General features: G+C 62.4%; 2 protein-coding genes across 5 annotated transcripts in view; one reads left to right on the top strand and one right to left on the bottom strand.

Moving 5' to 3' along the window:
- CASKIN1 (CASK interacting protein 1) overlaps positions 1-399 on the top strand; it is an 11,914-nt gene extending 11,515 nt beyond the window's left edge. Inside the window, 1 exon segment of the mRNA XM_017858296.1 lies at positions 96-399. Coding sequence (XP_017713785.1) covers positions 96-293 — 198 coding nt within the window. The 3' untranslated portion in view covers positions 294-399.
- A 313-nt stretch (positions 400-712) lies between these two features.
- Positions 713-16,928, bottom strand: part of TRAF7 (TNF receptor associated factor 7) — a 21,978-nt gene continuing 5,762 nt past the window's right edge. Inside the window, exons 2-22 of one of the 4 annotated variants that reach the window (XM_017858487.1) lie at positions 15,761-15,890; positions 13,851-13,969; positions 13,518-13,575; positions 11,253-11,344; positions 8,088-8,204; positions 7,467-7,559; positions 7,216-7,249; positions 6,442-6,625; positions 6,217-6,351; positions 5,437-5,654; positions 5,282-5,355; positions 5,001-5,049; positions 4,790-4,917; positions 4,502-4,584; positions 3,688-3,727; positions 3,414-3,530; positions 3,207-3,329; positions 2,876-2,995; positions 2,649-2,780; positions 2,445-2,564; positions 713-2,269 (exon numbers count right to left, since the gene is read on the bottom strand). In XM_017858487.1, the coding sequence (XP_017713976.1) occupies positions 2,255-2,269; positions 2,445-2,564; positions 2,649-2,780; positions 2,876-2,995; positions 3,207-3,329; positions 3,414-3,530; positions 3,688-3,727; positions 4,502-4,584; positions 4,790-4,917; positions 5,001-5,049; positions 5,282-5,355; positions 5,437-5,654; positions 6,217-6,351; positions 6,442-6,625; positions 7,216-7,249; positions 7,467-7,559; positions 8,088-8,204; positions 11,253-11,344; positions 13,518-13,575; positions 13,851-13,931 (2,013 nt within the window). In that variant the 5' untranslated portion in view covers positions 13,932-13,969; positions 15,761-15,890 and the 3' untranslated portion in view covers positions 713-2,254. Of the gene's footprint in view, positions 2,270-2,444; positions 2,565-2,648; positions 2,781-2,875; positions 2,996-3,206; positions 3,330-3,413; positions 3,531-3,687; positions 3,728-4,501; positions 4,585-4,789; positions 4,918-5,000; positions 5,050-5,281; positions 5,356-5,436; positions 5,655-6,216; positions 6,352-6,441; positions 6,626-7,215; positions 7,250-7,466; positions 7,560-8,087; positions 8,205-11,252; positions 11,345-13,517; positions 13,576-13,850; positions 13,970-14,052; positions 14,249-15,760; positions 15,891-16,928 lie in introns of those variants that run through there. The other 3 variants (XM_017858488.1, XM_017858486.1, XM_017858489.1) reach the window with 3 other exon arrangements.

Genomic DNA, 16,928 nt, shown 5'->3' with positions numbered 1-16,928 from the left:
ATGGGCGGGGCTTGGTAGAGGTGGGCGTGGCGTGAGCGGGGCTCAGCAGGGACAGGGCGGCGTCAACGGGCTCGGTCGAGGTCATCGTGCGGTAGGCGGAGCCCGACGGAGATGCGGGCTGTGGGCGTGTCCTGACCGAGGTGGGCGTGGCCAGGCCCACCCCGCCCGCTCACGCCCCGCGCCCCGCGCCCCGCAGCGACTCGGCGGCGGAAAAGAGCACGGGCAGCATCCTGGACGACATCGGCAGCATGTTCGACGACCTGGCCGACCAGCTGGACGCCATGCTGGAGTGAGCGCCGCCTCGCCGGGCCCGCCTGCGCCGCCCGGGCCCTCCCCGCACACTGACCTATACCTCAGGATGGGCGCGTCTGGGCGCGGCGCGAGCGGCCGGGCAGGACCCCGCACAAGCACAACTCCGGCCCTTGGGGTCGGGCTGGGGCGCCCACCGGGGACCGCCTGGCCGGGGGCTCCAAGGGCTCTGGGCAGACCCCGCGCCCGCGCGTCCTCCCCACTTGCTGCTCCCCGTGCAATACCTGCTGGGCCTCCTGCCTGTGCGGAAGGGGAGGGCGCCACGGGACCAGGGATGGGGCAGCGCACAGGCCCGGGCCCAGCACAGAACTGCCCATCGGGACGCCCGGTCAGCCGCTCAGGCGCAGCACAAGGGACAGGGGACCAGGGTCAGGGCCCCCCGCCCCATCGCACCCTCAGAATATAAGCTATCAAGAGTATTAATTTATTGGGAATGAGCTGAGGCGGATTTCCCCAGAGAAACAAAAAGGTATAACTAACAAATATATATTTAAAGAAAGAAATATTATTGATTCTATAGAAAACCATTTACCAACTGAAAGGACACGAATCTAGCTCCGGACAAAAGCTGTTAAGAGGACCAGGCTGTCTGCCGGCGGTCCTTCCTCCCTCCGGCCAGAGTGGAGGCCCCAGGCCGCTAGCACAGGTGGAAGGCTGGGGCCCGGGGGCGGGTGCTCTGGCGGGGGCTCCTCCGCGCTTCTCTCCTAAGTTCTCTGCGCCCCAAGAACTCGAGGTTGTGCCTTGCTCTTGGCGGCCATGTCCTCCTCCTGGCGTGGCTGTATCGGGGCGCGGGTGGGTGTGGTGAATGTGGGTGTGTCAGTGTGGCGGCCACGTGGAAGCACGGCACGTAGCAGGCCAGGCCACGGGCTTGCAGCTCCTCTGAGGACGTGCCTGGCCTCCTCTGGGGCCTGTGCAGGCAGCCCGTCCACCCCGCCGGAGTTCCCACGGACGCTTCTGCTCATGGTCCAAGGCTGTGTCGTGTGGTCATTCTCACCCTCCCTTTTCCTCTCTCTGTCCCTGCTCCCTCCAAGAAGTACTGACTGGTCTCTATCGTGTTTGCTGATCCACAGTGTTGGGCACAACTTTGACGTTTCTTAAAAAAAAAAAATTTTTTAAATGCCGAAAACCAGCGATTGTGGTGTGGGGCGGGCGGAGGCAGCTGGTGGAGGTGGCGTCCGTGCGTGCAGGGCCCCTTCCTGCTGTCTCACCCCGTGTTTCCCTGTAAGTGGACGTGCCCAGCTGTCCCCCCAGGCCTCTCCTCAGTGGGCGGCCCAGGCTGGGCTCCAGCAGGCAGGGAGGGGAGGTTTGGGCAAGGCGCTGCCGTTGGCTGTCAATAAACAGCAGGAAACAGAAGTGCCTGGCTCACTTTTTGGGGGCACGTGTTGGGGGAGATGGGTCCGAAGGCCAGCAGCTCGGGTGTGACAAGTTGCCTCCTAGCAGGGAGGCCCCAGAGTGGGCTGAAGTCCTGGGGTCCACCAGAGGAAACCGCCCCATGCCCCCCCACTCACAGCAGCCAGTGCCTATGCACACCAACCTCAAGGCCACACACAGCCCCCTTGTCCCGAGGAGCTGTCCCCACTCACAGCCACAGTCTGTGGAGTGTTTATTTCCACCAAGAAGTAACCAAATCTACATACAGTCTAAAAACAGTAGAAAAGGTGAGTAAAAAGGCCCTTGCTCCATCTAGGGTGGGGATGGAGGGTGGGCCAGGGCAAACGTCGTACCTGGCACCCAGAGAGAGGGGCTGGGTGGCGAGGACAGTGCCGAGGGAGGCTCGCCGAGCATGGGGCAGGGAGGGCACTGCCCGGCTGCCAAAGCCTGTCCACCTGTGCCCACAGGGCAGGCAGAAACCCCGAGACCACCCCATGTGACCAGCCTGGTTCAGACAGGTCCAGGGCTGGTCCAGGGCTGGTCCAGGGGAAGCCACGGCCTGGCCTGGATCCTGTTAGCAAGTCCAAACCTGCAGAGAAAGGGCTGCTTCACCAAGGTGTCCTGCGGCCGGCCGCCCTGCCCCAGCCACACTTGTCACACATACCTCCCCTCCACCACCTCATGCTGGGGCTGCCAGCTCCTCATTCCCACCCCCGCTCCATCCCATGCAGCCCCTTTAAATGGCCCGAGCCATGGGCACTGACCTTCACAGTGCTATCCACAGCCCCTGAGAAGAGTCGGCCCCGGGACACGGCCAGCGCGGTGACGCTGCCCTGGTGACGCAGCAGGGTCTGCGTGCAGATCATGTTGTCCATACTCCAGACCTGGGGGCACATGGGACGTGAGGGCCCACTAGAGCTCAGCTGCCCGCCCTCTGAGCCTCCTGCCACCCCTGGGCCCGCACGCACCCTGAGGGACCGGTCGTAGGATGCACTGAAGACTTTGGTCTGGTCTGGTGTCGAGATGACTGCCAGGGCATACACAGTGCCCACATGGCCTGTGAGGGTCCGCACCTGCTCCTTGGACTCAATGTCCCACACCTGGGAGGGGTGGGCACAGGCAGGTCAAAGACACTGAGCAAGGCAGGGGAGATGGGGCCACAGTCTGGCCCTACACCCAGACGCCCTGGCCTTACGTGGATGAGGTTCTCGTAGGTGCCACAGACAATGTGGTGATTTGTCACAGCAATGGAGTAGACGCTGCCGCCAGACGTCTGCAGGACATGGATGCAGTCGAGGGTTCGGATGTCCCAGATCTATAAGTAATCGTGGGCCACTTGGTCCCAGGCCAGGTGCTTCACCCCCAGGGCCCCTGCACCCCCAGGGCTTCAGCACCACTGGGCAGCCCACCCACCCAGCCAGGGCATGTGCGAAGGTAGGAACAGGGCAGATGGAGCCCCGGGTGCTGGTCTGGGAAGTGCTGGTAGGGGACAAGGCCCTGTGGCCACCAAGTGTGCCCAGGTGCACCTTGATTGTCTGGTAGGAGCCGCTGTACAGGTAGCTCTGGGCAGCCACCAGGGCCCGCACCCAGTGGTTGAGGCCTGTGAGCTCCTTCTTCAACTTCAGCTCAGTGCCCACGATGTCCCAGACCTGCAGGGATGGCTACAATTGTGGGCTGGGCGGGCAAGGGACAGCTCAGTGACTCACACACGCAGGCACACCCTCCACCCATACCTTGATGGCCTTCAGGGAGCCGCTGAAGAGCATGTTGTGTGAGGAGACCAGCGTGCACACCGGGTTGTCGTGGGCCCGGATGGTGTTCACCTTCTGCAGGTTCTGGATGTCCCACACCTGATTGGGGAAGGACCGGAAGCCTCAGGGCACCAAGCCCTGTCACCTGGAGTCTGGAGTCCGGAGCCCAGATGGGGAGAAACACGTCCCTAGGGCACCTACATACTGAGGCAGGCCTGGGCTGCCTCCTGCCCACCCGCCTGTAGGCCCCACTCACAATGATGGTGCAGTCTGCAGAGCCACTGTAGAGTTTGCACCTGGGGAAGCAGAGACAATGTGTCAAGGTGGGAGAAGCTGTGTCCCTGCTGACACCGCCCTGGCAGGGCCCAAGGTCCATGCCAACCATCAGGAACCAGCAGCGTGGCCCAGGGCCAAGGCCACTGCTGTGTCCCTAAGCTCCAGCCTATTTTCCAGTCTCCACACGGGAACCTTGGAAGGGGTGAACCAGCCTGATGCCTGCCTGGAAAGCATTTGACAGCGAGCCGGGAGGTAATTACCCGCCCGTTAGCACTGAGTCAATCCCAGGGCCGGCTGCTGGCAGTCAAGCTGCCGCCTCCTGAAAGCGAGCATCCCTCATGCACACACTTCCTCGCTCGCTCCCACAAAGCCTCATGACAGGAGACAGGAGGCAGGTAGGCCACCTGGAGGCAAGAAGGTGGCCAAGGTAGTTGCTCCGTGGTCCCTATGCCCTGGGCTCTGACTGCAGGCTGAGGAGAGCTGAGCTCCTGCCTTCACTCCCTAAGGCCCCCCCATCTTCTGGTTGCACGAGGAGCACCGGGGCCAGGACAAGGTTCTGCTGGGAGGCTGGCTACGCCAGTTGTTGGGAACACACAACTTCGGAGATGGTGCAGGCCACACGAGGGCCCACACACTGCTGCCCAGGGAGCTAGTGCTGCTCCGGGTGGAGGGCGCCTACAGGTGGGGCACACACATAGCTACACAGGCTCGAGCTCATGGCTCACGGCCCACGGAGTAGCAGCACCACATCTCCTGACCTGGGAGTGACTGGTCACACACGTGCCTGGACTCACCCCTGGATGCAGAGAGCCAGCACGATGCCATCATGGCCCTCCAGTGTCTTCTGGCACTTGTAGGTGGTACATGTATCCCACACCTGCAGAGACCAGGGCCACAGTGGGTCCCAGCAAGGTCAGCCCAGTGCCAAGGGGCAGCATGACAGGAATGAGTAAGGGAGCCCCGCCCATGGGAGAAAGCCCCGCCCATGAGAAGGTCCCACCCATAGGCAGGCTGGCAGTGCCAGGCATGCAGTAGTGCCCAACCCATCCAGGCTGCAGAGACTGAGGTAGGACTCCGCCTACCTTGATGGTCTTGTCAGAGGAGCCGCTGAAGAGCAGGTCACCCATGGAGTAGACGCAGAGACACCACACAGGGCCCTGGTGGCCCACAAAGGTCCCTTTGCATTTGAAGATCTGCTGAGGGTCGTAGGCTGCAGAGATGGGAGCAGTGAGTGAGGGCCCCGTAGGGGTCCAGGGGGAGGGCAGGTGGGAGCCGCGGCGGGCCCATACTCACAGCCCAGGATGCCCATGTTCAGCCGCGCGTTGATGTGGGACAGCTCGTCCTGCAGGGCCAAGGGCAGGGCAGAGGGCAGGTGGGCAGGGCTGCTGTAGGGCCAGTGCAGCTTCTCTGCCCCTGCTGCCCTGGGCCAGGGGTGAGCAGGGGCGACAGAAGCCCCTGCCACACACCGACCCCTGATCTTGACTAGTGGAGCCAAGGCCAGGGGAGGCCTCCCTGCCAGGGCCACCAGCCTCCCTGGGTCTCACAACCCAGCCCCTGCAGCCCCACCCACTCACATTTAACATGGATGCGTCCCGCCGGAACTCCATGAGGTCCTCGCTAAGCTTGCTCTGGTTTTCATCCAGGACGTCTGAGGAGCAGGAGGAGAGGGGGTGTCACTGGTGCCCGGAGCAGTGGCCAGGCCCCCACCTGCCCCAGTGCCCACCCTCACCAAACTTGAGCTCCAGGCTCTTCTCTAGCTGGTCGATCTTCTCCGAGAGCTTGCCCAGCATGGAGCGCAGGAAGGCGATCTCCTGGTCCTTCTGCGCCAGCGCCACGTGCATCTCGTGGAAGCGGTCGTCCGTCTGCTGCAGAAACTCCTTCAGGCCCTCAAAGCGGCAAGTCTCCAGGTGGGTCTCGTAAGTGTCCTGGTTCCCGATGAACGTGCACCTACGGGGACAGGACAGCTGCCCACCTGCCTGTCTGGTGGGTCCCTGCTGGTGGCTCCCTATCCTCAAGAATCCCCCTCGAATGCTCCAGCCCTGTGGCCACTGCACCCCAGGTCCAGCTGCCCCTCCTCCCCACCCAGCTACCCCAGGCAGCTTCACAAGCGAGGTCCCATCACGTCACCCCTGCAGAGCTCTTTAAGGGTTCCTCCCTCCCTGAGGATAAAACCACACCCCTCGGCAGCCTCCCTGCCCTGAAGAACTGGGCTCCTGCCTCTCCTCCCACCCCCACCTCCCTCTCCAGAGCTCTCAAGCCCAGCATTTGTTCAACTCCGCCCATGCCTGGCGGGCTGCGGGAGCGTCCATGCCCACCTTCCCGGACGCCCTTGGCTCCTCCTCTGTGTTTCCAGGGCCTTGGGCCTCTGCTGGGCTCCTGGGCCTCAGAGAGGATTACAAGACCCCGGTGTGGTCCCAGCTCCGACCCACCTCCCCGGGACCAGCAAGCAGGCGGTTCTTAGTGAAGTCTGTGGAGGGACTGCGTCCGCCCCCGCCCGCCCCCCACTCACCCGTACTTGGAGTGGGGACATTTGATGTGCTCACACTCCTTGAGGTGGGCCTCCAGGTTCATCTTGAGCAGTGGGGGGCAGCTGGGGTTGTTGGGGCACCGCACAGGCCTGTAGTCACAGCTGCCCTCGTGGTCCCTGTGCCAGGGTGGGATGTGGGGAGGCCTGAGCCAAAGCCCTGAGAGGCAGCCCCCAGGGAGGCAAAGGTGCCCAGGGAGGGGCACTTACTTCCGGGCACTGAGCTTGATGGTGAAGGGGCACCCTCGGGGGTCCACCTCAAAGATGGGGGGCTTCCCGCCACCTGCTGCCCGGCAGCCGTGCCGGCAGTGGATGAAGAGCTCCCCGATCTGCTCGGCCACCGCGATGTTGTTCACCACCACGGTCAGTTTGACATTGTCCACAGGACACTTTTCTGGGGGAGGAGGGCGTACTTACCCCGACGGCTTGCCTGGAACATGCTCCCTCACCGGGGTGGGCATGAGCCTCTAACGGGGGTCAGATCTCCTGTCCATCTGCCCCTCTTGAGGCATGCAGCATGGGAACGGGGGCACAGGTGGGCCACCAAGAAGGAGCAGCAGGTGGTGAGGAAGTGTCACCTGTGATACTCTCAGTTGTGCCCGGAAAAGTGTGGGGTGGGGCCAAGAGGGCAGAGGGCAGAGTGTGGACAGGCAGGCAGGAGTGGGCGCCATGTGGGAGGACGACAGCCTCACCAGTGAGAAAGGCCTCCCCAGAGGGTACCCACCCTGACCTGGGGAGCCTCGGCCCACACCTGCTGTGGGGTCTCTGAGTCTGGACACACTAGAATTTGGGGTGTCCCCACTCTGTTCATGGAGGGCCTGAGCCTCAGCCTGAGCATCCCAAGGACTGCTGCAGCCCCATCCCACCCCCAGCAGAGGCCAAACAGGCCCGGTCGCTGTGCGGGGGACAAGGGAGAACTGCCCGTCTCAGCTCGGCAGCCAGGGGCACGGTCAGTGCCAGGCCTCGGCTGGGGCACAAGCCTACCTGACTTCAAGGCACATCTTCTACAGAACGTGTGCTGTGGAGGCAAAGGGCAGACCTTGAGGGCAGCCACAGGGTCCTCTTTTTCCCAAGTCCACGGCCATGGCAGCCACAGGCCTCACTGCACCCCAATCCCAGTGCAGCCAGACCAGGCCTCGGCCGAGGCCAGGGACCAGCAGCCCCGGCCCCTGAGAGGCCTGGGGTCTTGTGGGGGCCTCCAGCAGCATGGGGTCTGGGAAGGGGGGCCGACTCACCCCACACGTGGTGATCACGGGGTCTTTGAAGACACTGCAGCAGAGCTGACAGCACAGCTTCACCGAGGGCTGCTCTGCAAACACCAGTGGCTCCTGGAACCAAGCGTGAAAGGCAGGCAATGGCGGGAGGCCACCCTCAGCCCCACCACCACTCAGGCACCCAGGTACTCTCGCTCCAGGCCTGGCTATCCTCTGAGGACGGGGGGCACGTCCTGAGAGAGGCCTGCTTAGAGCTGGGGGGCTTGATCGGGGCCCAAGAGGGAGAGCGAGGTCTGTGGCCCCAGAGGAAGGGCCCAGCCCAGGAGGATGAGTCCAGCTACCCAGTATTGGCCGCCCTCGCCTGCCTCCTTCCTGGGGTGAGACTGGAAAGGGCCCCGCCGGAGCCCCATGCTTCCCACTGCCAGTTCCCGGGCAGCCCTGAGAAAGGGGAGTGGGGCACATGCCCAGGGGACTCAGCCTGGCCCCTCGAGTCCCCACCACGGACCAAGCACTGCGGTTCCTGTCAGGCTCCAGCCGCCCTCCCTGTGAGCTGGGCTGGCATGGCGGAGGGGACGGTGCCTCCGTGCTACCGCTGCAGTGACAGCCCTGGAAGCCGCTCTGCGCTGAGTCTCCCACACCTACCGGCTCCTCCTCCTCCTCAGGCAGTGAGAACGTGGAGCGCAGGGACATGCTGGACTCCGAGTGCAGGGAGCGGACGGAGATGGCAGAGTCAGAGCGGCGGGGAGTGCTGATGGGGGGCTGCGCGGAGAGAGAGGCGCCTGTCAGGGGGTTCCGCACGGGGTCAGAGCCTTGGGGAGGACAGGAACCAGCCCGGCGGAAACAGGAAGGTAGCAGCACCCCTGGGGCCACCCCGGTCACTGAGGGCACTCTCCTCGTCCACAGGGGCCGTGGGTGGGTGTGGGGAGCTGATGCAGCCCAGGTCCCCGCCTGCCCGCCTGGGCCGGGGTGCTGGGCTGCCCGCTCACGCCTGCCACCTCTCTTTGTGTCAATGGAGAGACTTCCTGCTATTCAATTCCACATACCCCGGCGGCTTCCTGCTTCCCGTGAGGGAATGTGGGCTGTGAGGGGGCACCTCTACCAGCCAATCCCGGGCAGCCGAGGCCGTGACCGCAGGATGGAAGGGCCAGGAAGGCTGGCAGGGAGCGGCGCTGGGTTCCAGGTGCCCCCCGGGTCTGGCTGCTTGTCTGGCCTTGCTGGTGGGGTACACCAGGCCCAGCTGGGAGGCTCAGAGGGAAGGCAGGGCCAGGCCCCCACAGAACCTCAGCTGAGCTTCCCCAGGCAGGAGTGAGGGACACAGGTGCCTGCCTCTGCCTGAGCTACCGACAAGGGAGTCTGGGGGAGGGGCAGACACTGTCCCTTCTTCCCCTCTAGCCTGGAAATCTCCAGAAGTTTCCGAGAGCCACGCTGCCCAAGGTTCCTCTCCCGGAGCTCTGACTGCAGAGGGGCCCAGCCCCAGCGGACGGCCACCTGGGGTCCTGCTGCTGCTCTGCTGAGCCTCTGGCCCCTTTGCCGGCAGCCCTGGGTATGAAACCCACAGAGCACAGGGACAGAGCCAGTCCCAAGGCCAGCAGAGGGGGCATTGTGTCCCGTGTGCCCACCTCCCTTCAGGTCCCAAGGGCCCATCTGCATGGAAACAGCACGTGGAGAGCAGCAGGGAGTCAGAGGAAGTGAGTCATAAGGCCCCATGGCAGCAGGGAGAGCCCCAGAGGTGAGAGCAGAGCAGTAGCTGGCACGGGACCCACTTTCCCCGGCCTGCCCACTGCTACCCCAGAGTCTCCCACCCTCCTGGGCGTGGGGGCTAACGGCGGCCAGGCCTGGGGGGCAGGGGAAAGGGCAGGAGGGGGACTCCCTGTGTGGGCCTAAGGGCAAAGAGAGAAGATACCCGCCCCTCTTTAAAGCCATGGTGACCCATGGGGATAGCAGGCGATTATGGGAACCACAAGCACGGTGGATGCGTGGCCTTCGGGTTGTGGAAACTGAAGCAGGCAGGGGCCCAGACATACCCAACTCGTCCTCGGCCTAGCACCCGGCACACGGGTGTGTTTGTTCAATTAATTAAAAACTTCTTTTCTGGCCGAGAAAGGTGGCTAACGCCTGTAATCCCAGCACTTTGGGAGTCCAAAGTGGGCAAATCACTTGAGGCCAGGAGTTTGAGACCAGCCTGGCCAACGTGGTGAAAAACCATCTCTCCTAAAAATACAAAAATTAGCTGGGCATGGTAGCACGGATGTGTGATCCCAGCTACTCAGGAGACTGAGGTAGGAGAATGGCTTGAACCCAGGAGGGAGAGGTTGCAGTTGAGCTGAGACTGCACCAGTACACTCTAGCATGGGTGACAAAACGAGATTTCATCTCAACAAACAAACATACAAACAAAGGAAACAAAAGAAATCTTTTCTTCTTACTGTTAGAAATGAAAAAAGAAAGCTGGGGGCAGTGGCTCACGCCTGTAATCCCAGCACTTTGGGAGGCCGAGGGGGGCGGATCACCTGAGGTTGGGAGTTTGAGACCAGCCTGACCAACATGGAGAAACCCTGTCTCTACTAAAAATTCAAAATTAGCGGCAGTGGTGGTGTATGCCTGTAACCCCAGCTACTCGGGAGGCTGAGGCCAGAGAGTCACTTAAACCTGGGAGGCGGAGGTTGCAGTGAGCCGAGATTATACCACTGCACTCCCGCCTGGACAATAAGAGTGAAAGTCCGTCTCAAAAAAAATAAAAAGAAAGGAAAAAGGAAAAGGCCTCGGTCCCAAGAGGGCCAGCAGGGCCACCACACCTGGTGTCTAAGGCACTGGAGAGAGGCAGCTGCCAGGGAGGCCCCACACGCCCCCACCCCCTGCTAGGCTGGTCCTTCATGCCCAGGGCAGAGTTGGCCTCTGTTCCCTGGGTAGGCCCAGAGCCCACCAATGAGTGCCATTGACCAGGATGGCAGGGAATGACCACTGAGACCCTGGCCACAGGGCTCAGGTACCAGCAGCCAGCCCCCGACTGACCTGAACCTTTCTGTCCCCCAACACAGCCAGCAACAGGGAATTATCTGGCTCCCCCAGCACTTGGCGCAGGTTCTGCAGCCCCCACCCCATTCCCTCTGGTGTCCTCACAGCTTAGGTCCACACACCTTTCCTCTCCCTCCTCTCATCAGGACCCTTCCTCAAACCCTGCCTGGACCCAGCAACCCCACTCATTCCCTACCCAGCAGCAACGCAACCTTTCTTTTTTTTTTTTTTTTTTTTGAGATGGAGTCTCGCTCTGTCGCCCAAGCTGGAGTGTGGTGGCCGGATCTCGGCTCACTGCAAGCTCCACCTCCCGGGTTTACGCCATTCTCCTGCCTCAGCCTCCCGAGTAGCTGGGACGGACTACAGGCGCCCGCCACCTCGCCCGGCTAGTTTTTTTGTATTTTTTAGTAGAGACGGGGTTTCACCGTGTTAGCCAGGATGGGAAACGCAACCTTTCAAAGCATATGTTTTATTGTGTTATCCTGATCGAACCTTCTGTGGCTTCCACCTCCCTTAAGATAGAGCCAAATATGCCTCATTCTGGCCTGCAGGTGCCATGCCATCAGGCCCCGCTGCCCTCACTGGCTGCCCCCTGCCACCCACAGTCCAGCCACAGGAGCCTCCTTTCTCACACACCTGCCATGCATGCTGAGGCCTCAGGGTATCCACAGGTGCTGTTCCTGTCCTGTGCCTCACCAGCTCACTGTCAGCTCCTTCCGGGACCGGGTCCCCCAGGAGGGAGGGTAGGGGGAGGCTGAGGCTCACATGGGCTCCTGCGGGGTGGGGACCTACCATGCTGTCCTCCTCGTCCCGCGGGGAGTAGGCAAGAGTGCTGGAGGAGGAGGGTGTCCTGCAGTGCTGCTTGTAGGTGCTGGTCCCATCGGCTGCAAGGCAAGAGGGCTGGTGCCTGAGTGGGAGCTCCCTCAGCAGATGCGAGGGAGGTGGGGCCCGTGCTCACAGCCCTCCCCAGTGCCGGGCAGGCAGAAAAGTGTGCAGGGATGGTGCCGGGAAAGCTTGGGTTCCCTCTCAAGGTCAAAGCAGTGCCAGGAGCGTGGACACTAGGCTCGGTCTACATCTGGACAGTCCGAGCGCTGAGTCCAGCAGCCCCAGCCCCAGCCCTGCCTACCCCAGGCAGGGTCTTCTTTCAGGGCCTCTACAAGCTCCCCAGCACCCCAGCCTGAGCCAGCTGAGGCCCATGGCCAACACGGAGCCGTCACTCTGGAGGCCGCCTGGCAGTGGCTGGGGATGCCGTTTTACGTGCCTCTTGAGGTGCCTCTGCCAGGTGAGTTCCCTGACAGCCTCCACTCACAGAGGGGGAAGCTGAGGCCGAGGTGTGGGGCTGGGATACAGAAGGGCCAGGACCGCATCCGGGTGTCCCCGGCACAGCCAGGACTAGGAAGTGGCCCCAGCCTTGGTGGCCTCCTCTGAGGCAGGAGCTGAAGTGCCCTCCCTCCTCCTGCCCGCACGTCACCCCAGCGTGGCCAGGGCCAGAGGGCAGGGCTGCCCTGGGAAGGGCCGGTCAGTCCACGTGGGAGCCAGAGAGAGCCACCTCCCGGACTCAGGACCAGCCAGGCTCGGATGTCACAAACAGTGCTGGGCTCAAAATCGAGGCCTCAACAGGCTGCCGTGTGACTAAGCCTCGGTTTCCCCATCTGTCCTGAGGGGCCAGGTGAGGCACCTGGGGGCACCCTGCCTGGCTCTGCCCATCCCTGCTGCCGAGGGGCCAGGCACAGCAGCCGTGCCCTGCCCCATCCTGGGCACCTTCTGCCGTGTGACAGGGGCCATGGGGCTTCTAAGGGTAGATGAAAAGGCACCCACCATTTTTTGTGGGGGTTGGATTAGGGATGACATTTTTTTTTTCCTCCAAAAGAACGATCCAAGAAAAAAAAACAAAAGAGGGCCCCTGGAGAGCCCCTGAGGGGGTCACCGGCAGCAAAGAGGCGCTGCTGTGAGCAGGTGTCCTTGGCGGCCCTGTGACCCCATGGCCAGGTTTATCAGAGCAGTTAAAAAACTAACTAGCAGCTGGTGTGCTTCTACAAAGGGCAGAGTGCCAGCAAGGAGAGAGAACAAAGTCGTTCCAGAGCCCCCGCCCCGAACGAGGGTCCCTGGCCCTGCACCTCGGGAAGAAGGTGCCGCCACTTCCTCACGGTCTCCCTGAGCACGGTGCTTGAGTTCAACGCGCAGCACTCTGGTTCTTAGGGTTTAGGGCTGAGAAGCAGCAAGGAAACTTCAGGTTTCCGTCACGGACCCCGCCCAGTGGTCATGTGCAGGTGAAGATTTATTGGGTTTGGCATGGTGGCTCACGCGTGTAATTCCAGCACTTTGGGAGGCCGAGGCAGGAGGATCACTTGAGCCCAGGAATTTGAGACCATCCTGGGCAACATGGTGAGACCTCATCTCTACCAAACATAAAAAAAAAAATTAGCCAGGTGTGGTGGTGCCTGTGGTCCCAACTTCCTGGGAGGCTGAGGTAGGAGGACTTATCCCAGGAGGTGCAGGTTGCAGTGAGCCGAGATTGCACCACTGTACTCCAACCTGGGTGACAGAGTGACACTCATCTCAAAAAAACAAACAAACCAGACGTATGGACCTCTTCCACTCTCTCTCTCTTTTCCTATTAATATTTTACAACCGCAGCACTGGTACTGAAGCCCCAGGCCCAAACTCCAGAGAGGACCTCCGGGCACACAGGACCTTTCAGAGACTGGCCAGAAGCCTGAGACTGGGGACAAGCTGGGGGTCACTGTGACAAGGGACAGGGCTGTGTGGTGGGGCTGGAGATGTCAGGGCAGCCTCCTGAGAGGGGATGAAGAGGGTAGGGAGAGAGGGCACAGGACAGTCACCAAGGCGCAAGGAACAGGACACCCGACTCCTGTCCAGCAGGGAGGCTCAAGGCTGAGAGGCTGTGAGGACAGAGGCTGGGATGTGAGGCTGCCCACACCCAGCACTGGCACGCAACACCGGCTCACCAGGAAGTGCCCTTCAGTCCTTAGCAGGGTGGGTGTGGGGGTGCCCCAGTTATTCCCAGCCTGGGCTGGCCTCGGCTTAAGGGCTCACCTTTTGTGATGGTGGTGACGGCCGAAAAGGCGGGTCCAAAGGTCGTTTCCATTCTGGTCTAGAGGGAGGATGCAGGAAACCTGGGCTCATTCCCGGACACAAGGAGGACACGCACATGTGGAGCCCACTCACACACCTAACACGCGACTGGGCCAGGCCACGCAGCACTCACACGCCTAACACACACACACCAGCTCCCCCGAGACCCAAGCTTGGGAGGGGACTGCGCTGGGAGCTCTGCAGGAAGCACCAGGTCCCTGGGGCATGCTGGGGGGTCCTGGGGATGTTGGGCATGCAGAGGGGCAGACCCTTACCCTTGGGGCACGCCCTTACCCCGGTGGTGACGTCTGGGGTGGGAAGGTTGCTGGGCCCTCCAGAGAAGCGGTTGTAGCGAGCAGTCTTGCCCGAGCTCATGCTCTAGAGAGGCATCTAGGGTCCTTGGGCAGCATCTCCTGTGGGTGGAGCACAAATGAGGGGCTTGAGAGATGGAGCCCAGGCCCCTTTGAGCCAGCCGGGCCGCTGCAAGTATGCAGACCTGCTCTGGACCACCATGGGGCCGCCGCAGCCGCCTTCCACCACCAGCACCGGTTCAGGCAGGCCTCTATGAGGCAAAGGCCCTTCACACCAATCCCAGGCATGCAGAGGCCCAGGCGGGCAGGCGGCTCTGCATCACCGGCCCTTAAGACTTAGCCCTTCTAAGCTCCTGAAGAGCCCACCCAGGTCTTCCTCAAGGTGGAGGGACCCCTGCCCGGCTCTCTCTACTCCTCCGAGTCCTGAGTCACAGCCAGTCACCTCCAGGCTGAATGTCCCTGGCGCCAAGGCTGGGCCTTGGTGGGTAGGCCCAGGGTGTGGCCCATGTGGCGGGATCCAGTCACACAGGGACCAGCCAAGGCATAACAAATGTGTTTCCTGCCGTGGCAGGTGCGGTCAGGACCCAGCCAGCAGCAGGCTGCAGAGGGGGAGACACCAGCCACACCCCAGAGAAAGAACCTGCAGGGGAAGTCACCGGAGCCCAACTCCGCACAAACCGCGCTGCACGGAAAAAGCTGCAGGAGAGAGACGAATCCGCCCCTGGAACCTGCGCAGGTCACACACACTCCCCACCGCGCCACAGGGACTCAGGGGCTGGTGGGGGAGGGGGGCAGGGAGAAGGCACACAGGAATCACCCTCCCCAGAAGACAGGGGCTGATGGGCCTGGGGGAGACGTGGCTGCTCCGTGGGTGCTGGGAGTGCTCGTCAGACCCAGGGACAGCTGCAGGGGAAGGTAGACATTAGAGGGAAAAGGAGACCCAGCCAACAGGTCACACCCAGGACAGAGCCCAGGGAAGGGGCTGTCCATACCGGATGACGCCCACCCTCCCGCTATGGAGCACCAGGCTCTGTCAGCAGGCACCCATCCTCCCGAGCAGGTCCCACTTTCAGGACCCGGGCAGCCTGGAAGCCAGGAGCCCAGCAGAGAGCGGCTGAGACAGCCCTGTCTCCTGCTGGCTGTGGATAGAGCCGCCACTGATCCCGGCTTGAAGCTGAGGTCCCTGTGAGGAGGAAAGCCACACCCCCAGGACTCCCGTCCTGGGCACATCCACACTGTCTACCTCGAGGCCCGTGCACAGCACCCCGTGAGGACACACCATGGCTCAGCTCCCAAGGCAGGAGCCTTCAGAACAAGCTTGCTCTGGAGGCGGCGCAGCAGCAGGGAGCCCACCCCTGCGGCCCTGCTCTCACCCTGCGGAAGCCAGGCTGCAGACCAAGGCCCCAGGGACCTGAAAAGAGCAGGAGAGCCCCAGTCCCAGGCCAAGAAAGTGGCAGAGCTGGTCTCTGCCCCCCACCCAGCGGGAGCACGGCTCAGGGGGCATCACTGAGTCCAGCTGGCTCCAGCACCTCCTCCATCAGTCCCTCCTGACTGGGCCCCTCTGGCAATGCCTGCCCTGCATGCGCCTTCAAGATGTCACTCATCTCACCCACCACCATGGCCGCAGTCTGGCCTGGGGCCCCCCAGCCCGGCCTACAGGTCTGCAGGGAGGGGCTGGCTCTCAAGCCCATGGTTCCCTGCACTTGGGCTCCCAGACTGTCTACCACCCCTGCTGTCTCCTCTCCCCTTCTCTAGGCTGCCCAGGCCCACCTGTCCCTTCTAACACCACCTGTAAGGCCACCCACCCTGGAGCCACTCAGCCTTCAGGACTTGGGCCTCAACCCGACATCTTAGCCCCTGCAGTTGGCAGTGCCACGAGCCACCTAGACCCACCTGTTCTGTGCATCCCATGGTGTTGGGAGATGGGGCCTGGCCAAAGCCTCCCTCGGCCTCCCCCAGGTCCCACTGCGACTCGAGGGGCTCGGCCCTGTGTCCCCCAGACTGGGCTCTCAGGGGACTTCTCCTGTGGAAGAGGCAGGGGCTCCTGAGTGTGGGCAGTGCCACACACCTGCAGCCAGGCTCAGAGGAGTCAGCCCTGGGACAGAGGTGTGGTTGTGGTGTGTCTAGAATGCTGTTCTGCCCTGGCACATGCCTATCCCATCTCCAGCAGCTCCTGGCAGGAAGGTCAGGGAGAGCTGGCCAGGGCTTGCCTTTTGCCATCATGCTTGGGGTGAAGATGTCCCAACTGGGGTAAGGCCCCGACAGCCTGAACCGCAGGGCTCCACGATTCGGCTCGGGAGGTTCAGCCCTTTTGGGAGCCCCAGGTTGGCTCCTGCCCCACGCGAGCAGGGAGGGGATCACTGGGCAGCCGCTAGGAGACACTGACTTGCATTTTACAAACCCATCGGCTCCCTGCACTGCAAGCTTCCAGGACCCCAGGGTCAGCTGTGAGCCCTGCCAGTGATGCCTGCCCGGGGCTCAGGTGGCCGGGACCCCAGCAGGCACTGCCCCAGGATGGGTCGGGCTGGCTGCGGTGCCTGTTGCTCAGTCCGGAAGAGCAGGTGTCTGGCTTCCCCCTCACTCTGAAGCGAGGTCAACAGAAAGGCACACAGGGCGACGTGCAAATCAGCCACAAAGTCCCAGCTGGCCAACAGCAGCCAGACCATGGGGACACTACCACAGGATCTGTGGGGTGCACAAGACCCCACCAAGAGCCAGCGGAGTGGGACAGAGGGAGGGAGGGGGCAGAGGGAGGGAGGGAAAGAAAGAAGGAAGGAAGGAAGGAGGGAAGGGAGGAACAGAGGGAGGGAAGGAAAGAAGGAAAGAGGGAAGGAAGGAAGGAAGAATGGAGGAGGGAAGGGAGGAAGGAAGGAAGGAATGAGGGAGGGAAGAAAGGAAGGAAGGAAGAAGGGAGGGAAGAAAGGAAGTGAGGGAAGGAAGAAAAGAAGGAAGGAGGGAAGGAAGGAAGGAAGGAGAGAGGGAGGGACAAAGGGAGGGAAGGAAAGAAAGAGGAAGTAAGGAAGGAGGGAAGGAAGGAGAAAGGGAGGAACAAGGGAGGGAA

This window comes from Rhinopithecus bieti, unplaced genomic scaffold (assembly GCF_001698545.2).
Source record: "Rhinopithecus bieti isolate Rb0 unplaced genomic scaffold, ASM169854v2 scaffold_47707, whole genome shotgun sequence".
Taxonomy (NCBI): Eukaryota; Metazoa; Chordata; class Mammalia; order Primates; family Cercopithecidae; genus Rhinopithecus; species Rhinopithecus bieti.
The sequence above is the reverse complement of the archived record's forward strand: the minus strand, read 5'-3'. Positions and strand labels throughout refer to the sequence as shown.